The sequence below is a fragment of the Rhododendron vialii genome, chromosome 4a, assembly GCF_030253575.1.
Source record: "Rhododendron vialii isolate Sample 1 chromosome 4a, ASM3025357v1".
Taxonomy (NCBI): Eukaryota; Viridiplantae; Streptophyta; class Magnoliopsida; order Ericales; family Ericaceae; genus Rhododendron; species Rhododendron vialii.
In genome coordinates this window covers 20,395,104-20,413,234 of record NC_080560.1, presented here as the reverse complement: position 1 = coordinate 20,413,234, position 18,131 = coordinate 20,395,104, and the positions used below count along the sequence as shown (strand labels likewise).

Here is an 18,131-nt window from a genome sequence, read left to right as displayed (position 1 = left end):
GAAAGAGTCCACACTTGGTTCGTGTTCTAGACGTGCAGGGAATATGATAGAAGATCGTAAGGTACGGTCGAGCAGTATTCGTGGTTTATAGCAAGACCTGCTATAACAAGTTCAACCAGCGTTCGTGTCGCAGGGAGTTGAGGTAGAACCCTAATTCCACTTTATAAGGTTTTATAATTTTTGTTGTCTAATCTGTACGCGTCATTACTGGGTCTTGGGGATTCAGTTTCCCAACAGGTGCAACCATATTTGAGCATCTGTTAGGGAAGTAGCAAAATAAAATTAACACCAAATTAAAAGAATCACGTCAGTAAAATGGAAGGAAGCAGAAATGAAAAAAGAAAAGAAAAGAAAAGAGAGAGACTATATACGCCAAGTGATTGTAATGTTTAAAGGGAGAGACTATTACCTTACCACTCTTTTTACGTTTAAAGGGCGAGGAAGGACTTTTCAAATTGCCAAAGTCAACAAATAGGAGTATACGCCAAGTGATTGTTATGTTTATTTTTTAAACAAAGTGAGTCAAAGGAGAGTCAAGTCAATAAAGTTTGAAGAGCTACTGGGAGTCAGGGAGTGCACTTCGCTCCGAATGACTTTTCGACTTACCACATACTCTACACAAGTTCTACATACAAAAATGTTACTCACACAACAAATCTCACACAACAACTCACGCAGTTGCTGACGTCAGCATGACGTCAGCAAAAAACGACGTCGTTTTGATTATTAAAAAAAAAAACCCCGCGCTTTCCTAGTTTCCCCTTTCCCTTCCCTCCCCAATTTGACGCTCAAAAATTTCAGAGAAGAGAGAGAGGGGCAACTGCCGCCACCACCGATCAGAGAGAGGGGGGCTCCCACCATCGGCGACGACGCTTCCCACCTCCACCACCAAAACCCAACCCTAGCGCTCCCCACCGCCGGCATTCGCCACCACAGCTGACTTCTAGGCAGTTCGTAGTTGCCCCACCACGAAGGTCTCTCTCTCTCTCTCTCTCCTTGTTTCAATTAGTATCCTTAATTGAGTTGCTGAAAAAAAAAATTTCTAATTCGAAAATTAGGGCTTCAATTCAAAAATTAAAGTTTCATTTTTTCTGGTAGTGAAAGAGTTTATACTTTGAATGACTGTTCAATATCGAGATATGGTTGAAGATCGTGCTTGGGTATTTCTCAAGTTTTTGGGCAATAAAAAGGAATAGATCTCACCTGTAATTATGAACCCACGAACTTTGTACCCAGGAATGAAATAAGCTGCAATAAGTATGTCCTATGGTTCAGTCAACGGATCAAGGTAGTTCCATAGAAGTAATGAAATTATGACTCATCTGTCTAACATGCATTTACAAGTCTTACCATAAATTTGTTCCATAGAAGCAATGGAATTCAACTTGCAACGAGACCAATCTCGCACCCAAGAGGAAGGAAATCCGTCCCTTTCTTAAGTAGTAACGTTTGTAAACTATGGAGATTGATTTTGAGCTTCATTAAGATCAAAGGAACTAGGGACACTTATCAGGAAAAAAAAAGTAACTAGGGACATCTGGAAACATTTTGAAAGTGGAGATATTTGTGGTGGGTCGAACCCAGTTTGGCCACGGGTTGGCCCGTAGGTTGATTCGGCAGGGCTAGGAGACACTATACACTAAAAGAGGGTACGAAACAAATTAGACAGAGAACACTTACCATGGAAAAAAATCTCTCTGCACAATTGTTTGGGTGGATTTTGGTAGTTGGATACGATTGGAGACGGAGTGATCATAGAGTTGCTACTGAGTACAGAGATTGAAGTAGTGAACACACAGCACCTTAAGCACAGGGCTGCTGAATGAGTATGCACGTGGAGCTGCTGAGTGGCAGAGATAATGATCATGGGGCTATAGAGCTTGAAATAGTGAGTTTATGGGCATAGAACCGCTAAGCATAAGACGTAATGGCTGTCGTACTTTTAGAGTACAATAATTAGGGCATAAAGCCTGAGTATGAGGGCCTTTGGGTTTTGAGAACTCAAACTTGCTACGAAGAGAGAGCTTTGGAAAATCCTCAAAGCGGGTTTAATGCAGGGGCTTGATATTCCTTGTGCTTGGGGATACCTTTAAGGCTTGTTTTAATTTCATTGCATTTGCTCGAGAATGCCCCCAAGGCTGATTCAATCACCGTTCATCACTGGTTTTGTTGGTCAGTGACCCAAAACTCCATATTTGCTTGAATTGGTGCACTGAGCAAGATCTATTGTTGCTATAGGAGATAAAATAGGGGGCAGGAGATTGATCTCGTGGCCGAAGAATCGTTGTCTCGGCCGAATAATCGATGACTCGGCCGTGAGAAAGCCAAAAGTCAGAAAATTGATTTTTAAGTTAAGTCTGATCGATCTTGCGGACCATTTTATCTTTCTCTTCTCTCCCCTTTCTCTCTGCCGACCATTGAGGTGATCGCCTCCGTTCCTCTCTTTTCTTCGATCCCGTCATGCACCATCGTCACCGCCTCCATCTCCGTGGTCTGCCTTTTCTGTTGTTCTTCATGGCGTCGTCGCCTCCACCTCCTCCGTCCGATATTCTTTCATCTTCTACCGCCACATCGAGGGATGAGAGCAAGATTCTAGCCATTGAGGCCGGAGTTCTTGGGGTTTCAAGCATCCGAGTTCTTCATTCAAGTCATCGTACACCCACTACCGGAGGGAGTTCTTCGCAACCCAATCCTCCTGAGACCGAGTTTGAGGCTCCCTTTGATGCGGGCAATGAAGCTTTGCCGCCGTTCAATGCTGATACATATGTCCCTCCAGTTCACATAATTGGTTGTGGCGGTTCATTATAATATCATCCTCCTTTCAGTGATGTCCTGCCCGAGGTTTTGCATAGAGAGTTGGAGCAGCACTTCGGCTTTACTAATGTGAAAGTAAATTTTTTCCTATCAATGATATTGCTTGTGTAAGAATTCATAAAGTGGAAATTGATAAACCAAATTGGTTTTTAGGAATTGCCCCCTGCATAGGCAATTTTGCTATTGTATTAATCCCTTTTTTTGTATTTTGCTAGGCAAACGAGAAGCTGCGCATGTGGGGGAGCTGTCCCCAAGTTTATGAGTGGTATGAGAGGCTTCCTCAAGGTGCTAAGGATGTAGTCTCTTTGGTCGGCTTTGAGCACTTGATACTCGGCTTTCACCTTCCGAAGGCGGAATTGGGTTTAACTACGGCGTTGGTGGAGCGGTGGTGGGATACCACAAACACTTTCCATTTCTAGAGGCTGGAGAGATGACAATTACTCCAAGCAACTTTGCTTTGCTCACGGGCCTGAAAGTCGGTGGTGATCCTCTTTCGATTGATCCACAGATTCATGAGCGAAAGGATGCTTTTGACTACCTTTTGGGGAAGACTCTTGATGTGTCAGAGAGCGGTCATGTCACCTATTCATGGCTCCAGGCGCAATATGATCAGGAGGGTAATTTGGCAGAGGTATCTAAATCTCAGCTGGCGTGATCCTTTCTCTTTTACCTCCTTGGACGACCTTGTTTTGCAACAAAGAGAATTCGGTGCATGTTCAGTTTTTGGCAGACTTAGTGAATTTAGAGACTATAGCGGAGTTCGACTGGGAACTCCTGCTTTGGCTACGCTGTACGGGCACTTGAGTGCTTGTTCTTGGGGCATTAGCCTATCATTGGGTGGGCATCACCGCGTTCTTGAGGTATACATTTTAGTTTTTCTCGTCATTCCTCTACTACTTTAATTTTTGTAACTCATGCTTGTATTTATCTCTGCCTACAACTTTGGGCTTTTGAGCATTTGTTGCATTTTCCCCCTCCGACCAGGCATGGGGAGCCAAGATTTGTCCCACGGGCAGCCCGCTGGTTGAAAGGAATCCGGCGGACACGATCTCCTGCTATGGACCTGTTGGCTTGGAAACGAGTTTTGGACCGCTTGACGGTGGATCAGGTATGACACATTTTACCCTTTCATCTTCATGCCATCTTTCCACTTAGTTATATTGATGTTATTTCCCCTATCATAGGTGCGATTCGATCCATGGGATACCATGCTTGACGACGCCCCTTTGGAGTTAACCTCAGCTCGGACTTTGGACAGTCAGCACTTCCTTTTGGAGGGGCCTTTCTCGAGAGCTTGGTACCTTGGGGAAAGGGTGGCGAGTCAGTACTTCCCACGTACGGAGGCCTTGCAGCTTGTTCCTCGTCCTCCTTCAGCTGGTATGAGATTGACTCATCTTTGGATAGGAGAGGGCTTGCTTCTTGCTCTTGGGAGACAGCCAGCCACAGATTTTCTCCAAGCGGGAGATTACTCGGCCTTCCGTTTGGCCTTGTTGACCTTGCCTACCACCACTACCACAGCTGCTCCTCTCGTCTGGCTACGGACCCCTATGTATTACCCATTGGAGTTCTATGTATTACCCATTGGAGAGGAGGAACGTTTGATGCTGACCCCATGCATGACTCAGCTCTATGTATTACCCATTGGAGTTCAACAGGTAACTTTGTGAGTTTTGGTTGCTTTTGATTCCCTTCTATGCTTTTTTGTAAATGACGCAACTTCCTTTGTAGGTCCCGGTGGATATAGTTCAGGAGTGGTTGCATGCATTTCTAAGTGCAGAGGCTATGGTTCGGAGGTAGCGCAGCTGGATAGTTGAGCTACGTATCCTTCAATTTTCCCTTTCCCATTCCATATTTTTGTGTGAACTTGAATGTCCACATTTCGTGCCTTGCAGCTTAAAGCAAAGTGGATGCCGACAGCGTCTACTACTCAGAGTGTTGGTGTTGTCGAGAGCGAGAGTGCAAGGGCTGATGAAGATGCTGGAGCTGATGATGGGGGTGTATGGTGGAGAATTCATGTCCTAATTCCTGAGTGCTTCTGCCCTCCTTCTTCTCGACATGCACCCAAGAGAGGCCGTGGGTAGTAGTTTAGGCTTTGCTGTTTCTTCGGTCCCTGTATTTGTTAGTTCTAAAACAGAAAAGAACATGTATTTTTATGAAGCAATCGCAGCATATCTTGGTGAGTTTGATTTAAACTCTTTGTCTTATGGGAACATGTTTTGTCCCCGAGATACTTCAAGATTTTATGCAGTAGTTTTAGAGCATGGCTTAAAACTTGTTTTGAACAGATTTTGCTATGGTTTTACAACAAAAACTATCCCTTGGTAGATGAATTGAAAAACCGATCGTGGAATGGATTACTCGACTGAGGATTCCATTCTTCGGCCATTACTTCTATTTCCTAAAGACGCTGGACTTTTCATTTTAGCCAAGTGGCATTCCTTCCTTTTTTATGCTTTATTCTGGTTTATGCCTTTTGTTTTCTTTTGCCACATTCCATAGTCTCTTTGCCATGCTTTAGGATCTCTAAGATATCTTCTCATTTTTTGTGTGGGTAAAACAGCTTGAAATAAAAAGAAGGGGCTAACCGAATATACATCCTACAAGGGGCAAACCCCAGGAGGAAGAAACAAAGAAAAAATACAAGAGATATCTTGCCCCTTATATTGGTAACTTTTGAGTCAAGGGGGACGAGCAATGATCCTCGTGACTTTTTGTTTTTGTCAATTCTTTGAAAAATGACTAACTCATCTTTTGTGAGCTCAATACACAGGGTTAGCTATGCCTATCATTGAGTACAAACCTCGTGACATTTTTCCTTCTCTCCACATGTTTGGGCCGCTTTTCAAAGTGAGATTGCCTACGTATCTCAGTCAGGGAATCAGGCCTTTTATATAGTTCCAAAATCACAACCTTTGGAGTTGGTTTTCCACTCTTGGTTTATCTCCTCACATGCTACTGATTTTGCCTAGGTTACCTAATGGAGGTTGAGTCCCAAGAGAGCTTTTCTTTTAAATGCCTTAACTTTTGCCTAGGCTACCCTTTTGCAGTTTCTTGTCCTAGCAGGCTTTGCTCTTACTTTTGCTTGGGTTTTTTGGTCACCCAATGAGCATTTCTCATAAGAAGGTTCCTGTATTTTGGAGAGGGATTAGGTGGAGATATTTTTCGGAATCTCCTTTGTGTTTGTATCTTCATAATGGGCAAGCTAACTCTAAGTGTTCTCACGGAGATAGTGTTTTCTTCCTAAGTTTTGACAAAAACCTAGTTCTAAGCAATTAGAGCTTGTCCCTTCTTTCCTTCTTGTCAACAATATAAAGAACTTTATTTCTTAAAATCTCCTTTCTTTGGCAAAGAGACTGTAGTGTATGACAATTGTATTTCAAGAACCAAATCATTCAATAAGCATAGAAAGATAAAACGGGAATTCATTAAAGAAATGCCTAAACAGGGGCCCAAAACATGTCCTAGCTTGATTTAGAAAACAAAGGTAATGTTTGATGTTTTTGCCATGTCACAACTTTTCAACTACTGCAGCATCTCGGAATTTTCTCCTTTTTCCTTGCCTTTCACAGTTTTATACTTTTATTCACCCTCTTCTTTGCCAAACAGAATCTTTAGGTCAAACCCAGCTAGCACCTTAGTCTAGTCTTTGGAGACGGGGGTTGAGTTTGTTGGTTCTTCTTCCATGTCACTGTCAGTCCATTCTTGGTCGAAGAAGATTTGCATCCTAGGATGCCTCTCCTTGGTAGCTTCATCCTCCCATGTTTCTGCAAAACCACAAAATGGGAAGTCCTCACATTCTCTTACAAACTAACCATTGAGCGTCTTTGGGACCACAAACGTCTTTTCCTTGACTACGTTTCCCTTTGCCTTAGCCTATTCCATGCTATCTTTTCTCTTCTCCTCTATTTCAGCCTTCGTCGGGGTGTAGCCACGACCAAAGGCGTATTGATTGTGCGGGGGATCAATCATTTGTGGGATGCCTTGTGATCTTTTGCCTAAACCCAATCCAAGGAAGTCGTTCTGCTTCTTCATCATTCGTATGGCAGGGGTGCTTACATAGAAATTTCTTTTAGCCATCAAAGCTTGCACAATAGTTGCTTCTTCAAGACTAAACCCAGTAAGAAAAGTTTCCTCTGCTTCAGTCCCTATTTCCTGCACAGGTGTATCGGAATGAGTTTAGATAGATGAATCTCCCAAGATGGTCATGATTCTTCCGTCTGCTGCGAACTTAACCTTTTGATGTAAAGTGGAAGGCACTGCTCCTGTGTCATGTAGCCAAGGCCTTCTCAGCAAAAGATTGAAGGTGGCTGGTATGTCCATTACATGGAATTCCATGTTTCTCTTGATCTTTTCTACTTCCAATGGTAGGGTAACACACCCAACCACTATTCCTTTTGAATTGTCATATCCGCTTACACCTTGACTTGAGGGGTGTATGTCAGTAGTGGCTACCCCTAACTTGTCGAGGGTTCTTTGAGGGCACACATTCAAAGTGGACCCGTTATCCACCATAACCAATTGGATCCATTTAGTGAGACACTTGAGGGAGATGTATAGAGGTTTGTTATGTGCAATACCTTCAGGAGGCAGATCCTTGTCAGTGAAAGCTATTGTTGGTTTTGGGGCTTTGGATGCCATTATGAAGCCTACCAAATCTTCAGGGGTGATATCGATGGGAACTTTGGCTTTTCCCAAAGTTTTGAAAAAGGAGTTACGATGCTCATAAGAAGACATGAGCAGTCCCAAGATAGAAATATCAGCTTGGATATTCTTCAACTGTTTCAGTACCCTATCTTCTTCAGGTTCCATCCCTTGACTTTGCTCTTCTTCTTCTTCCATTACTCGGGTTATGGTTGAGCTTTCTCCACTAAGCTTGGGAGGTTTGTACACTCTTCGACTCCAGGTGAGATGACCTATCTCCTCTTCTTGGGTGCCCCAAGGGTTAGCGGGCTCAATTCTTTTAGCTCCCCAATCATTTAGCAGGGCTTGACGCATTTCCAACAACTAATCCCCATCAACAATTGCATAGATGTAAGGGAAGTTGAACTCCTCTTCTATTGCGAAACACCCATTATCCTCAAGGAAGGAGAAAGACAGTTTGGCTCGGGTATTTGGGACAATGTATTGGGTAGAATTATATGTGGAGTTGTAGGATAGGCCTATAAGATTGATGTTTCGAGGTGGTGGTTCAGTATTGTGAATGGGGAGTTGGTTGAATTGCATATTGGGTTGGGGTGGCTTTATAGCTTGGCTATCAATGAGACCCTAGATATCATGGCGGAGACGCATGCAACGGTCTGCCTCATCCCCAGGGTGTTGGTGGTAAGCGCACTATTTGTTGGCATCACAGTTTGGGCCATACGGTGGCTGAGGTGGTGGGTTGTTCAAGGGCTTCAGATGCCCTTGACGGCTCAGAATGGTTAAGGCTTGGGATAAGGTCATATAGAGAGGGTCAAAGTTGGGGTCGTGGGCGATTTGAGTTTCGAGAAGAGCTACCTTGGAAAGGGTCTTGTGGTGAGGCTCGGTTAAGGGCGTTTATAGAGGCATGAGATGTGCGGGTTGGGAAGGTTTTCTTGAGTGGAGGAGCTTCTTCTTTTCCAATGAGCCCCAATTTGATCCCTTTTTCAATCTGTAGCCCAGTAGCATGTAGGCGTTTGAAATCAATGATAGCTTGAGTGTAGATATGCCTGAGATACTTAGGCTGCAAATTTTTGACAACTATCCTTTCTTGATCTTCCTATGAGGGACGGTTCTTCATCGTAGAAGCCTTCTCTCTCCATCTAGCCACAAAAAGGTAGCAAAATCTTCGTTCAACTCTTACTTGGTCATCTCTAAATCTTGAGTGGTTAGCTCAATTTTGACATTGTATGCGTATTGCTTGACAAAAGTATTGGCAATTTGTGGCCAAGTTTGATAGTGCACAAATTCCAAAGTGAGAAACCAATGGAGAGCGCTTCCAGTGAGAGTCCTCTGAAACAGTTGAGCAATGAGCTCATCAGTCAAGCCCATTGGCTTCAGGGTGTTGATAACGTGGCGGACATGGTTGGTAGGGTTGCAAGTTCCATTGAACTTCTCAATGTTTGGCATCTTGAACTTCTTAGGCAGTTGAGAATTTGGGAAAAGGCAAAGCCCTTCAAAGTCCAGAATTTGGTCACCCTGCGAATGAGCCAAAGCGTGTTTGATCTCTTTGACTTGCTTGGCCAATTCGGGATTTTCTGCCAATGCCACTTTATGAGGATTCTCATCAGCACCTTCTTCTTCTTCCTTGTCTTCAGCATCTCTTACTGCTTTCTCAGCTAGTAAAGCGGTGATTTGAGCTTGGAGCTCAGCAATGATAGTGTCATTGTCTGACATCTCTGAGATGGGAGTGGGAGGAAAGCTCGGTGGAGCTTGGGATTTGGCAGATGATTGGGTTTGCTGAGAGGATGTCTGCGAAGAACCAGGAAGTGATGGTGACCATTGTGGTAGAGGTGTTTTCTGACAGGCGAGGATGGCAAACGGGATAGCTGTAAAGTCCTTTGTTTGGCGTGGCTTTGAGTGTTGTAAGAGTATAAAACTAGTTGTGGTTGCTTCTTTAACCTACCTATCGTGCCTGCTTCAAAAGTATAATACCTGCAAGTCAGTACTTGGCTGTAAAGGGTTAGGATTTGGGCTGAAAATCCCAACCCTTCTACATAGAAAGAAATGTTACAACAACAATCTACACAGGGTGTGAGGAAGAACTTCAAAGCAAAATGCAGGAAAATTCCTTAGCCTGTGGGTTCCTGTCTTGTTCTATGGCTCTCTAACACATGTAAAGTTTGGGTAGTCTCAAGGGTGCTCCATTATCAAAGGGTGCCAGTACTCTCACCAGCCCATCATAGGCGACGATCGGGTGATCCTCTTTTTGATATACCACTAGGTACAAGTGACTGTGGAATTTACTGGAACTCCTAACATAGCCCGTGACATGCCGGGATATTAGGTGAATTCAACAAGGTTGCCCGCTCGATGCACATGATAAAAGAATTAGATAAAGCAAATATTAATCCTATGTCAAACTTTCTGATTATGGCTCTTAGTTCCCTAGCAGAGTCACCAAAAACTGTTGACACCTCCCAAATGAGGCATTGCCATACAGATTGATTAGGTTTGTTTGGTTCCACTTCATAAACCAAGATCGTGGATATTTCCATGACTAGGAACATCACCACACGATAACGGTTATCATCAAAATATATGCACCACCTAGTTTAAAAAAGCTAGGAAAAATAGACAGAGATTTCGGGTACGGAAGCCAAAAGTACAATAAGGGGAAGGTATTAAGCACCCCTCTTTGCCCAGTCGTGAGACTGGTCCATAATTATTCAGCACAGGATATATACTTACTTTATTTAATTCTAACACGTAATCTATTTTTTAACAAATAATAAGGTGAGCCAGAACGGTAAGCAAAGCATGCATCAAAAATAGAAAACAAACTGTCCTAGGGAAATGGATCCCACGGCCGAGAGACCCTCCTGGATTGATGTATTGGCTGAGAGAATGATATCCCAGCCGATGTTCTTCCTCATACCAGAACAGATAATTAATAGAAAATCAGAACGCTATGATTAGAGTACAAAAACATGAAAAGGATCAAGCCACAGGCCCCTGGGCCTCACCACCTTGATCCTTCAGTTGCTTGATTGCTTCGGATTTGGGGTGATTGACTGATTTGCTTCTCGAAAACCATAGGGTTAGGGATTCTACTTCAGGGATTTAATCGTCGGATTGCGGCTGCCTTTGGGAGGTTAGGGCTTTTGTAGAAGGGATATGAGAGAGTATTTCTGCAGAGTATTATGGCTTGAGAGGGTAAATTGTGTTGTTAATTTTGGAACCAAAGGCCCCTTTATATAGGCATCGGATGACATCACTTCAACCAATCACAATGCACAATTAAATCAGAAGTATATATGCATAAGATCTCTTTCCATGATCTCCTTTCGCAGCCCGAATGCATCGAAATTTGGCTGCTAGGGTTTTGAGCATCGGATCAAACGATTGACAGAACATTCCAGAATCTGAAAAAAGGACGATCTGGCGGCTGAAGGATAGATTTGGTGGCTGAGGAAAGGACATTGCGGTCAAGGAATGGACCTAGCGGTCGAGTAATCAATCTCTTAGGGAGATTTTCAAACAACATGTTTCACGGGTGAAAGAATGAAGTTGAGGCCGTGAGATCAATCTTACGGCCGACAGATGGATTCTCCTAGGATACTGTATTTCTATTTGAAAGGTTATATGGCTCTGAATTGGGTTCTTTAAGTGGCTAAAAGTACTCACCAAAAGTCCATGGGTTCACGAGAAGTCAATCAGCAATCACTGTATCCATTAATCATTGGGATGGTCCCCAAGGTGGGACTTGAAATAATTGTTAGGCCAAATTGAGGTGTCTATAGTACGGGAGCCAAAAGTACGATGAAGGGAAGGTGTTGGGCACCCTTCTTCGACCGGTCAAAGACTGGCCCATAATCATTCAACACACAATTATTGTTTGCTTTATTTAATTCTACACAATTAAACCGGTTATTAAGCCTTTAAACAGTTTAATAGGTGACCCAGGACAGTAAGTAAACCATATGCAATATAAACAAATGAAAATAGAATCTATCCCAGCGGATAGATTCCACGGCCGGTGAATGGATGTCACAGCCGTGGGATCCCACTGCATTGTACCGGCCAACTAAACAAAGTCTCGGCTGGTGTTCTTCCCCACACCAGAATACGAACAGATAGCAGAAAAACTACGATTTAAAGAGGAAAAATAGAAATTGAATCAAACCATAGGCCCCTGGGCCTCACCACCTTGATCTCTCAGAGATTGATTGCTTGGATTGCGATTGATTGTAGATAATGTTGGTTGATTGTGGTGGTTAACTTCACAAAACCCTAGAACAAAGTGAGTTCTTTGGGGCTTTTCACCCTCGAACCACTCACAAGGCATTGGGGCTTTTGTAGAGGATCGATAGGAGATGATTTTTGTAGAATTTGGGGGCAAATAATGGAGTGGAGAGATGTCTATTTTAGAGCTCTAAAGGACCCCTATTTATAAGGTTTCGAAGGACCGATCAAATGGACAAGATTAACCCAATTGATATAGAAGTTTAGGGCTTCAAGACCTCTATGGTAAGTGTATTCATACCCCTGAAGTAATGGTTCGTGGCTGCTAGGGTTTGGGTGAACGGATTGAAAAGCTACTGAACATTCCAGAATCTGGAAAACATCGATCTATCGACTGCTTAAAGGATATGTCTCGACCGCTCAATGGATTTCGCAGCCATGGAAACAATTTCCTGGCAAGAGACCAAACTTCGAAGGCTTGCTCCGGACACTCCCAAACTCGGTTTTGCGTGTTCTTTGGACCGTTGGAAAGCTTACTGAGTCTACTTTCTAACCCCAGTGGTTTGGATCAAACTATTTTGTACATCAAAAGATATGACAATTTTACCCGTAGTGGGTCTGAAAATGGATTGCTTTGGTAAAATCCTCGTGTCTCCCTCGTTTCAGATCGGTTTAAGGCATATTATATATCAATAAAGAGGGTTTTGAAAGTACTACAAGATGGTAGAATCCAACCACAAAAATAAAGAAGTTTAATTTATGAAAAATGGGCTGAAAGTAGGCTGAATTGAAGATCGACGATGCTACCAAGGCTAAAACACGTGTCAACACATTTCTATCCACTCTAAATGTCGTTTGGCACTCCTATCACTTGTTCCAAAGTGTTCCTTAATACCTTAAGAGCTCCACAAAGTTCCTAAGGCTTTCATGAAGTCAACCACAACAACCATATATCCTATTCATCATCGGGACAGTTCCCAAGGTGGGACCCGAAATACTTGTTGAGCCAAATTGGGGTGTCTATATGCTTGTGACCTAGAGGTTCTGATGAGTGATGACCAGTCTGTCCCGAGCATTAGATCTCTTTTTTTCCCTTTAAGCATGTAGCTAACGGGTTGCTAGGTAGGGGTGGATGGTCATTGAGATCTCCTAGGACAGTTCCAGTAGCTCAGCTTCCTCTCCTATCATTGACGAGCAAATACCTGAGACCTTTCGGATTCGAGCATTCTATCAAACTCCAATCGATTTCATTGAGCCATTTGATCCTTTGAAAGTCCCGCGCCTGGTCAAGTCATTTGACCCTCGAGAGATGGAGACTCCCAGCACCTCGAACATAGTCCAAGACCTTTCGCAAATTCTACTGAGGAGGTTTAAGGACGCAGGAGGGCGGTGAGGCCGTGCCCTTATCAGAATCAGTTCTTTAACGGCGCACCAGGTGCCTATGAAGAGTTTAGGAGGGTCTATAGCATCCCACCGGATGTCCAAGTTCGGTTACTACCAACCACCGACCCCCATCAACTGCAACACTGCCCGAGAGAGCTAATCTTCCCCCTCATGGCCATTACCAAGGGCAGAATTAGGTTCCCCCTCCACCAACTCATACGTTGGGTGCTTCGGACCCTATCACTCACCTTATCTCAGCTCACGATTAATTCCTACCGGGTCATAATGAGTATTATAGAGCTACGGAGGTAGTACAACTTGACGTTCGGTTTGGAGGAGCTCTTTGAAGTCCACTAGGTCACAGTCCACCAAGACTATGACCGCTACTATCTGTCTTGTTGGTCGGGGTACGACTAGTTCCTGATTAATCACCTACCCAACTTCAAGGAGTGGGCGAGTATTTACATCTCGGTAACCGGGAACTTCATGTTTGGGCTCGGCAAGAACCTTGACACTGGAATGATGATTCAGTTTGGGACCGGTACACCAGGTCAGTAGATTTTCCATCTCCAAGTATTGCATGTTTCTTTCTCTACTTCTTGCATATGTTGATTTCTTTCTTTGGTGACATCTTGTAGGTGAAGGGGTCGTGCAAGGCTACCGGGAGAGGGCGAACCGAGGCCTAATCAATGCTACTTACATTATCCTCTTCGCAAATTGATTCGCCCCGGACTTGCTCGGTTACGTCCCGACTTACATGGGCTTTCTGAAGAAGAAACTGGGACAACAGGGGGTTCTGTGGGTGGGTCGAGGGAGAGGAAGAGGAAGAGGGAGAGGAGGAAGAGAAGGAGGAGGAAGAGCAGCGGAAGTCGAGGCGAGCAACTCTCCCTCTCTAGGCGTCATTCGCAAAGAGGTGGACCGTGAGACTCCCGAGCAGACCGGGATGAGTGGCGACATGACAAGTTGTATTGAGAGGGTGGTGCTAAACTTGAGGTGGAGGCCGAGGGGATATGGTGTAGGTTCTCCACCTGGGACAGCAAGCGCAGGTAGTTTAAGGATCGCTCCCATTTTGCTGAAGGAGCTGGCGAAGAAAAGTGCATGGACCGAGGAGGGGAGTCGGGAGAAGGAGAATGAGACTATCAACATTCTGGGGGAGGAGTAGGATGGTGAGTCCATTGGGGGGAGGCCAAAATCGAAGCCAAGGTTCGGTGAAGGAGGTCCCCTGGGCCCCCGAGTTTCGTCACTATAGTGGGCGCCAGATCGACCATGCTGACAGTGCGTCTCAGAACATCAGAACGACTTACGGGTGCTCTAAGCTTGCATACTCCCGAGGGATGCCAAAGCCATCACAGGGAGCACAAAAGATTTGGTGGGGGAGATGGCGCAATCACTTCTCAATGTAAGCTTCCTTATTTTCCCTTTTTCCTTAAGTTAAATGCAAGGCTTTTTGTAATGTTTTTACCATTCTTGTTGGCAGGTTGGCACTCAGGCTTTGGCTATCCACGAGAGGTGAAAGGGGCAAGACCTATAGATCGAAGAACTAAAGAGGGCCTTGGCGTCAAAGTTGGAGGATCTGAAAATGGCTCGGGAGGCTTGCGACCTTTACCAAGTGGACTTCTAAAGGGTTGATTGGGAGCAGGTGGCTATGGAGAATCGAGCCAAGAATGCCGAGGAGGCCGTGAACATTTTGAGAGCCACCCGAGCCTAGGAGGTCAAGGCTGCAAGGGAGAGAGGCTTCGATGAGGGGTTTAATGCAGCCGGAGTGGAGTACAAGAAGCAGGTTCGGGCGATTGAGGCCTAATTGCACAGAGACTGCTTCCAGGATGGAATGCGATATGCTATGATTTTTTGTTGAGCAAGCTTGATCTTCCTGAGGATTCGGAGCGTCGTGTCGTCCCCGAGCCTCCTCCTGAAGAGCTCGTGCTGCCCGGGGAAGAGGAAGAAGAGGAGTCGAACCCCGATGCCAAGGCCAACCCTGAGGACCAAATCGACCCCAATGCCAATGATGCAACTGATGCATTGGATAACTCCTCTCTTATTTTTGAAAAACACTTGAGTTCTGATTGAAGTTGACTGGACGCACTACAAGAAAATTTAGATTTTATAGCGTTTGAAAAACGCTGTTAAATGATATAGACAGCGTTTTTCCGAACGCTGTATTAGCCGATGTTGTTAAAAGTCTTAGACCTTAGACAGCGTTTTTAAAACGCTATAGTATGGTAGACTTTAGATAGCGTTTTTAAAACGCTATAGTATGGTAGACTTTAGACAGTATTTTTAAAACGCTATAGAATGGTAAGACTTTCTACAGCATTTTAAAAACGCTATAGATTGTAAAATTTCTATAGCAATTTAAGAACGCTATAAATGTTAAAATTTCTATAGCATTTTAAAAACGCTATAGAATGTGAATTTTCTGTAACAATTTAAGAACGCTATAAATTGAAAATTTCCCACAGCATTTAAGGAACGCTATAGAATTTGAATTTTCTGTAACAATTTAAGAACGCTATAAATTGAAAATTTCCCACAGCATTTAAGGAACGCTATAGAATTTGAATTTTCTGTAACAATTTAAGAACGCTATAAATTGAAAATTTTCCACAGCATTTAAGGAATGCTATAAATTGAAAATTTTCCACAACGTTCAAGGAACGCTGTAAATTCAAGGTTTTCTATTATTCACCATAAATTTTCGCCCCGCTGTCCATTGTAAATTTTTTACTGCATTTTTGACCTGCTATTCCAACTGATTTTTAGCAGGTTTCTTTACTTTATACAACCTACAATCCAACTTGAATAGCAATCCATATAACAAGTTCATACAATGCTTAAAAAAAAGATGGCAGCTCCAATTACTTCCTTGGCAATATATTTCACAATATTGTATACAAAACCAGTAAAATGTCTCCAAACATCAAAGAGATTACCATTACAAAAGAAATTCAATATACTAAATGTCCTTCCAACATTTCTATCTAGTACAAACCTTGTCACCAAATATCAACAAAAAAGCTTTCCAAAACATCCATGTATCCCAAAAGTGGAGTTCAAATCTTACACCAAAATATTAACAAAAAGGCTTCAACCAAAGCAATCCTTCCAAAATCTATCCATCCCATTAGTATCAACAAAAAGGCTTCAACCAACCAAGCAATAATGATAGCCATCACACTAGCAAGATCATGCCTATATCTTCAGCAAAAAGTCACAACAGCACTTCTTTATCAACCCATAAACCTACATATGGAAGAAGCAAACATTTCAATTTGATGGAGTTATAACAATTTCTACTTAACATTTCAATTAGAAAAAGCATCTTCTTTCAGATTATTCAAAGGTGAGCTTGGTGTATCATGTTCAATTTTTTCCATATCATCCTAAAAATTGCATAATAAAAAATCATTGTAAATGACCAATGAGACTGTGAACATATATAACAAGTAGAACACACAAATAACGAATGAGTTTGAATTTAATGCTCAAACAGCCTCTCAAGCATGGATACTCTATTTTGGCCTTCGTACCACGTATCGGTATCCGATACTGATACTGATACTCTCGGATACTCTCCGTACATATCGTGTCTGTATCCCGTATTCGTATCCGTATCCGTGCTTCTTATCTTGGACTAACAAGAGAGGTGGTGGTGGGTATAACAAAGTCAAGCATGGCTCATGCATGCTAATTAATACTACAGTACGACTACTAAAATCAACCAACAACGTAGTACAACGGAAATAGAAATTTCTCACTTGTCACTTGTCAGCATTAGGCTGGATGGAAAACAAAAGGATTAGTTACAAAAGATGATAAGCATGCATTTATTAGATACTACTCCAAAACATGATTTGTGTGAACCTAAAATGAACAAAATGAGTTATCTGTTAAGAAGTAGTTTGGACTCCAAGGAAGATTCTAAGTGTTAGACATTTAGGCCAACCTACATTTAGGCCATCCTTGTTGGGGGGAATAAGGCACCCAAAAAACAAACACAAATATCACCCAAAATAGTCTTAAACCGAGCAAAAACCACAGCAGAAACGCAGCAGAATATAACTTACAATTACATTCCCATCACATACCAGCAGGGGTGGATTTGTGCCATGACCATTGTTTTGCCATCTTGGGGTTGTGGTGGTGTGTTTGTTATGATTGCCGAACCATCAGAAGTGTGGTGAAGCTGCCTCTCCATTTTTTTCTTCAACCTTCAAAAGATCCAAAGGGGGAAGAGGAAAGCAATTAAAAAAGCACATAAGTTGTCAACTGACGATCGAAAAAAGCCTCAACAGAACAACAAAGCACAAATCTTCATCTACCTATATAGCTTCTGTGACTCACTTTCCAACTTGAAAGAGATATGAAGCAGAACACACTTGGACCATACCTGCATGAATTTTGAAGGACTTCCATTATCCACCATCCACCAAGTAAGGTTCCTCCAATCTAGAAGGGTAAATGAAGATAGATAATTCTTAACTTGAAATCCTCAATAAGATAGGAACTATCTATAAGCTGTCAAAGGGAAGTTCAATAAATAACCCCTCACGAAGTTGTGTAACTAAGAGGGCAATCAAAACATTATAGTACGTTATTTGATCCATGTGGTTTGTGTTGGGGGGAATAAGGGGCCCAAATCTCACACAAATATCACCAGTAAAACAGTCACAAACCGAGTAAAATCGCAGCAGAAATGGAGCAGAAACGGATCGGATTTTCAGCACACAAATAAACCACAAAAATGCAGTTTTTCAACAACAAAACAGAGCAGGAAATTTCAGCAATCACAAGACTTATCTAGGCACTAAAACGCTAATTTCATTCACTTGATTCACGCTTTACAAAGCCTTTTCCTTCACCTTCAAACACAGCACACACGAGCACACAAAACCCTTTTTCTTTTCTCTTTTCTCTCTGTCTCTCTCTGTCTATGTTTTTCTTTTCTCTTTTCTCTTTTCTCTCTGTCTCTCTCTATCAGAGCGAGTGCAAAAATCAAGAAAAGTACTAAGACTTGGTTACACAAACTTATTTATCAGAACTGGAGAATAGCACGGTTTCCCTCATTTATCACC

General features: G+C 42.9%; 1 protein-coding gene across 7 annotated transcripts; it reads right to left on the bottom strand.

Moving 5' to 3' along the window:
- Positions 1–15,991: 15,991 nt before the first annotated feature.
- On the bottom strand, positions 15,992–17,512 carry LOC131322782 (uncharacterized). Of its 7 annotated transcripts, none has more exons than XR_009198961.1 (3): positions 17,447–17,512; positions 17,124–17,267; positions 15,992–16,299 (listed from the first exon to the last, which is right to left on the bottom strand). XR_009198961.1 is itself a non-coding variant. In XM_058354240.1 (3 exons), exons 1-3 carry the CDS (start codon positions 17,470–17,472, stop codon positions 16,110–16,112), a joined length of 288 nt encoding a protein of 95 aa, XP_058210223.1. In that variant the 5' UTR covers positions 17,473–17,512; the 3' UTR covers positions 15,992–16,109. The 7 variants fall into 7 exon arrangements, 3 of the variants coding, with proteins under 3 accessions (XP_058210223.1, XP_058210224.1, XP_058210222.1); XR_009198963.1 differs by having other exon boundaries at positions 15,992–16,254; XR_009198960.1 differs by having other exon boundaries at positions 17,145–17,267.
- Between the last annotated feature and the right edge of the window lie 619 nt (positions 17,513–18,131).

Bases quoted from the DNA above. Each gene is read 5' to 3' on its own strand.
- LOC131322782 (XM_058354239.1), bottom strand. From the start codon at position 17,482: ATGGTGGATAATGGAAGTCCTTCAAAATTCATGCAGGTATGGTCCAAG. The intron at 17,268-17,378 runs GTAGATGAAGAT...GATCTTTTGAAG, and splicing joins GAGTCACAGAAGCTATATAG to GTTGAAGAAAAAAATGGAGA. The intron at 16,249-17,144 runs GTATGTGATGGG...CTGAAGATATAG, and splicing joins GCACAAATCCACCCCTGCTG to GCATGATCTTGCTAGTGTGA.